The sequence below is a fragment of the Impatiens glandulifera genome, chromosome 6 (assembly GCF_907164915.1).
Source record: "Impatiens glandulifera chromosome 6, dImpGla2.1, whole genome shotgun sequence".
Classification (NCBI taxonomy): domain Eukaryota; kingdom Viridiplantae; phylum Streptophyta; class Magnoliopsida; order Ericales; family Balsaminaceae; genus Impatiens; species Impatiens glandulifera.
In genome coordinates this window covers 6,454,416-6,460,635 of record NC_061867.1, presented here as the reverse complement: position 1 = coordinate 6,460,635, position 6,220 = coordinate 6,454,416, and the positions used below count along the sequence as shown (strand labels likewise).

The 6,220-nt window shown below is 26.2% G+C and overlaps 1 protein-coding gene across 1 annotated transcript; it reads left to right on the top strand.

Moving 5' to 3' along the window:
* Window positions 1-552: 552 nt before the first annotated feature.
* On the top strand, window positions 553-978 carry LOC124943022 (uncharacterized mitochondrial protein AtMg00810-like). Its single transcript, XM_047483589.1, has one exon. It carries the CDS (start codon window positions 553-555, stop codon window positions 976-978), a length of 426 nt encoding a protein of 141 aa, XP_047339545.1.
* Window positions 979-6,220: the final 5,242 nt, after the last annotated feature.

Genomic DNA, 6,220 nt, shown 5'->3' with positions numbered 1-6,220 from the left:
GCTAAAATGGCGATTCTTTGCACTTTGATTGTTGTTGCTTCAGTTTGCCAATGAAAAATCTCTCAAATGGATGTGAATAATGCTTTCTTGAATGGTGACCTTCATGAAGAGGTTTATATGATGCCTCACCCGGTTGTTTCTCATCAGCTTGGTGAAGTTTGCAAACTTCACAAAGCTCTTTATGGTCTCAAACAAGCACCGCGTGCTTGGTTTGAAATTTTCTCTATGGTGATCACTTCGCTTGGCTTTCTTCCTAGTCACCATGATTCGACTTTATTTGTCAAACGTACAACGGCAGGACGTATTATTCTATCCTTGTATGTTGATGATATGATTATTATAGGTGATGATCATGATGATATTTAATCATTGAAGTCTGAGTTGGCACATTCATTCGTTATGAAATATTTGGGCATATTACGTTATTTTTTGGAATTGAGGTATCTTATTCTCCAAAAGTTTATCTCTTATTTCAATTAAAGTACATTGCTAATTTGTTTGAGCGTGCTCAACTAACCGACAACCGAATTATTGATACACCCCTTGAGACCAATGCTAGATACTCTGTCGGATGGCACTCATTTGGAGGATTCTGGTATTTATCGTACCATTGTTGGCAGATTGGTTTATCTTAATGTAACTCGCATAAACATTGCGCATACAGTTCATGTGGTTAGTCAGTTTGTCATTACCCCTACTATAGTTCATTGGGCTGTTGTTCTTTGTATTCTTAGTTATATTTGGGGCACTCAATTTCATAGTCTCAAGTTTTCTTCCACATATTCATTAGGGTTGTGCGCCTACTTTGATGCGGATTGGGTTGGTGATCCTACGGACCGCAAGTCGACCACTAGGTATTGTATTTTCCTTTGTGATTTGCTTATTTTGTGGAAGAGCAAGAAAAAAGATGTCATCTCTCGGTCTTCTATAGAAGTCGAGTATCGTGCAATGGCCTTGACTACCTGTGAAATTGTTTAGTTACGCTGATTACTTACTGATATGTGTATTTATCTTTCTCACCCTACTTCGCTATATTTATATAATCAGAGTGCTATTCAGATTGCACGGAATTCTGTCTTTAATGCGCAAACTAAACATACCGAGATTGATTGTCATGTCACTCGTCATCATCTACAAACTCACACCATAACTTTGTCATTCGTTCCTTCTTCCTTACAGATTGCTAATATATTTACAAAAGCGCACTTAAATTCGCGCTTTCATTTTGTGGCTGACAAACTTTCAATGATTATTTCTATTGCATCGTGGCTTTGAGAGGGGATGTTATATATTACATTTATTAGTACTTAAGGGTTTTATAGTCTATTGTAATCACTAACTATATAATTCTTCATTACATTCAGTTTATTTTATGCTTGCTAATAAGAAACACTAACTTCTCTTTATCTTATCAATGATATATATATATATATATATATAAAAGAAAAAAAACATGTGTTTATACCTCCAACTCTAATTAGTTTATTGTTTTTCTTTGCACTCGAAGTTAAAGATGGTTTTAACCTGAAGTGTAAAAGATAGTTTAATTGCACATTCAGAAACTCACTTAGTTATTAGATCAGATCTCATATCAGACTAGATCCCTAATTTTAAATTCCCTAATATCTCAGTAATGCAACAATCTAAGGACACCTTGATTTATCTTCTAAAGATTCAGAATAGGAACGGTAAGTAATAAAAAGAGTTTAATAAACTATTAATTATTCATTAGTTAGATTAAAACTATTAATTAGTTTTAATACTAGTTAGTTAGTTTATTAAATGTAGTTAGTTAGTTGTGAAACTCCTATATAATGGATTATGGTAATTGTTTGAATAACAACTAAATAATATATTTTTACAATTTACATCTTCTTCCTCAAGAATTTAACAAGAACACTAGAACGAAGATCATTGCTCATGTTTATGAACTTCTCGAACCCTAGACGTCAATCGTTCGGTTCTTTCGTCGCTCGAGAAAGAGAGAGGGATAAAGAGAGAAAGAAAAAAAAAAGGCAGAATGGAAACAAATTAAGAAATTAATCAAATATATAAAATGAATTATAATATTTTCCTAACGGATTTAAAGATTATTTTTATTTTTGAGAGAATTTAAGAAATTTCTCTATTTTCATAAACTTTTTTATATCATAAAATGAGTTTTATAATAGGCATCTTTCTAAATGAATTTTAAAAAAATGAGACGTGAGACGTTTTTTAACATGTAAAGAAACTAACAACTCTGGTAGGGACTAACACGCTTAACTTGCAACAAAATATTTGGTTTCAAAGACATGACTTTATACTAACAAAATAATCTAGCATAAAACTCTTACGTGTTTGCTTATTTGCTTAGTTACATATTTTGGGCATATTTTCCTTTGTTAGAAGGTAGCATAAGATTGCATTGTTCGACGTAACTTATGCACATATTGATTATGTGATAAAGATGTGCCAACAAGACTTGATGATTTAATAAGATATCGATTTTGTGAGATAAATACCCATTAAAACAGCGGTGGCAACTACTTCTAATTCCTCCCTAATTTTTATAGAAAAACAATAGATCAAGTCATTGGATAGTAACAATTATAAATCACAAATAAAAAGACAATCTTGAAGATATCATTAGAAAATACTCCAAATTATATAAGATTTTTTCTAATTTCTAATTAATATTTTTATAAAAGATTATTCGACAATAAAATTTGAGAGATTAAATTGTTTATTTATTTTTGACACTCTTGATCATTCTAAATCTATTATTTAGAATTTAAAATCTACATACATTCATCAACATTCATGCATGCAATCAACACATTATATTTTGTACTAACATGATTTCTACAACAAGCACAACTGAGTATTCTTGCACACTGGCATGGTTAATAAAGAACGCACTGATACAACATATTTGTATGTTCTCCTATCTTCTTTCCTTTGCCAATATCTGAAAAGAAAAAAAAAACAATTTGTATTAATTTGTTTAATTATTTGGATAATTAGGTCACAATTTATTTGATTTTCATACCATTGATGATAATTATTGAAAAATCGGATTGTATTATGTATCTATATCAAATAATATGTACCTGTAAGACTCTCTTGATTATAAGTAGTTGTCAATGGTACATTATGTTACTGTAATGTAGTAAAACAATTAACTTAAAATTTTAATATAAAAAAGCAAAAGAATATTTATAATTAAATTTATACCAATCAATTTTAGACTATATCAAATGAAATTAACTTATTTATAGTGATTTATAAATAATTAAATTACATAAACATAAGAATAAAAAAAACTCACACATCAAAAGAGAAAGAAGAGAGAAAAGAGAAATAATGATCTTAGACTTCATAATTATTTTTTAATATTATACAAACATATTTTTATAATCATTTAAATAGTTTCTATGATAATATTTCAACAATTACTATGTCTTATGCTTTGTTTGTTATAGTTTATTTATATTTATTTAAAAAATAAACAAAATCTTATTATTAATTATTTTTTTATTAAAATATTTTAATAATAAATAACTAAAAGATCAAATACAAATTTGTAAGGCATATATATATATATATATATATATATATATATATATATTTACTAGATTAACTTAGTTGATTAGTTTCAAATCAAACTAGCCCTCAGCAATATTATATTTATATAATCTCATTTGAGATTTACTTAAATTAATAAATTCTTAAATAATAGTTTTTGAGTGCTGCAATGTCTTTTCAGATTTGATTTCGGTAATCACTTTGTCTATTAATTTAATTGATTTAAATTTAAATAAACTATATCAAAGATTACAGAAATTAAAAAAAAACATTGTATCATTCAAAATTATTATTTAACAATTTAATAAATCTCAAATGAGATTATATAAATACACTATTATTAAGGCTTGTTTGATTTAAAGTTAATCAACCAAGTTAACACTCAACAAAGTCCATTCTTGGAAATACTTTTTTGGTTTCGCCCCTTATCCAGATTCGGCCATGAAGTTTAAGTTACAATCAATATTTATTTTTGTTTTTTATTTAAATTGATATATTTTATGTATATCAAAAATATATAATAGCATATAATAATTTGTATTATATTTAATAAAAATAATTTAATATAATTAATTAAATATTATAATAACATTTGTTAAGGTTGTAAGTTCAATTATCTGAGTCCCTCAGTCCCGTTGAAAGCGTGGTACTAAAGCATATTAGTACAAGTCAATTTTGAGACAATCAATTTTTGTTTCACCCGCCCATATCTCACAATATGTAGAATTTATTGTTGTGTTTTTTTGTTTTGCTTACTAATTTTTTTTTGTTTACTATTATTGTTTAATAAATTTGTGAAAATTTTATTAGTCAGGTGAGATTTAACTATTTTCTTAACAAATTAATATGTGATTTTTTTTTCTTAAAATATTTATGAGTGTCCTTTAATTCTTTTTTATTACATTTATATTTCAAACATGTTTCAAAATCATATTTGTTAATCAAAATTCAAGTATTGGAGAAAATAATTTTATAGTTGATTTTTCATTTTTATTTACTGTATTGAGAATTTGTTTTAAAATAAATGAAAAATAATTAATATTAAATTGTGTAATGATGTAACAGTTAGGTATTTTTATTTATAATATATCTACTGAAATGTTTATATAATATTATTATTTATTATAAAATTTTATTTTATTTATAATTTAAAATTATTAATTTTATCATAAAAATTAAATTAAATAAATAACGAATTAAATCGTAAAATTAACGCTAATATAAAATACAATATTTTGAGATAATAATTTTTATTAAGATGTAAAATAAAAAATTATTTTATATTAAGATTATATAAATAGTTATTCTAAATTAAATATATTATAAAATATTATTGATAAATAAAACCTTGATAATTTTTATAAAATAATGTAAAAGTTACAATCATTTTATATATATATATATATATATATATACTAAAAAAGAATTTCGTACGATAAAAAAAATAAAAATAAAAATAAATTAAATTTAATAAAATAATAATAATTATTCAATGTTTAATATTCTTAATAAATTACAAATAATATATTAAAATAAAAAATAAAACACTCGCATTCCATATTTTATTCATTTCAGTAAAACAACATATTTTCTCACCTATCTCATCACATATTTTTTTCGAATAAATCTCTCAACTCGTGACCTTACACTTTCACTTTGGTCAATCAAATATTTGATACATATTTTTTAATATTTAACATTGTGACCTCACACTTTGGTCAATAAAATATTTTATTCATATTTTTTTAACTAATTTCAAATGATGTCGGCATATTATCCCTCGGCAAACCACATCCCAATCACACTTTAATTTTATTATGTTGCAAGTTCGAAACATACATGTATCAATTTTTTATTTTTATTTTAAACCGTTTTAAGTTTACGGCGGTCAATCCACAATCCGACACAAGTATTCATTACTCTCACATATATATTCAAATTAACCACAACTCTCGACCCGACAATCCGGATACTTTAAAAATTAAGTATCATTATATATATAAAGATAGATTAGTTAGTTAAAAGTTGAACTTATATTGTTAAAATGTCCCGCGTTAATCTAATTTGGTGTTGAAATTAAAATATAAAATGTTATTAGCCTAGTCGGTTAAAGGATTGTATTTGTTTAGATAGGTTGCAAATTCAAAAAATGCATATAACATTTTTAATTTGATTTTTAACCGTTTTAAGTTTATGGGCGGGTCAACCCACAATCCGACCCAAATATTCATTTACTCTCACATATATATATCCAAATTAACAACAACTCTCGACCCGGTAATCCGAAAACTGTAAAATTTAAGCATATATTAATATTAGTTAGTTAAAAAGTTGAACTTATATTGTTAAAATGTCTCATTTTCATCTAATTTGGTGTTGAATTTAAAATATAAAGTGTTATTGGCCTATTTAGTTAAAGGGTTGTACTTGTTTTGTTAGGTTGCAAGTTCGAAACATACATATAGCATTTTTTATTTTATTTTTAACTGTTTTAAGTTTATGGGTGTTGAAATCTCATCAAACGTCCAACAGTTAGTCGCGTCGCCCGCTGCAATGAAAGAAAGACGCGTATGCGAAGCAGCGGATCGACTAACGCGCGCCTCAACACCGTTAGTCAAAATGCACACTGAGCGCGCATAGTGACGAAACACAT

Excerpts from the sequence above, each read along its gene's own strand:
- LOC124943022 (XM_047483589.1), top strand. The coding sequence starts at position 553 with ATGCTAGATACTCTGTCGGATGGCACTCATTTGGAGGATTCTGGTATT.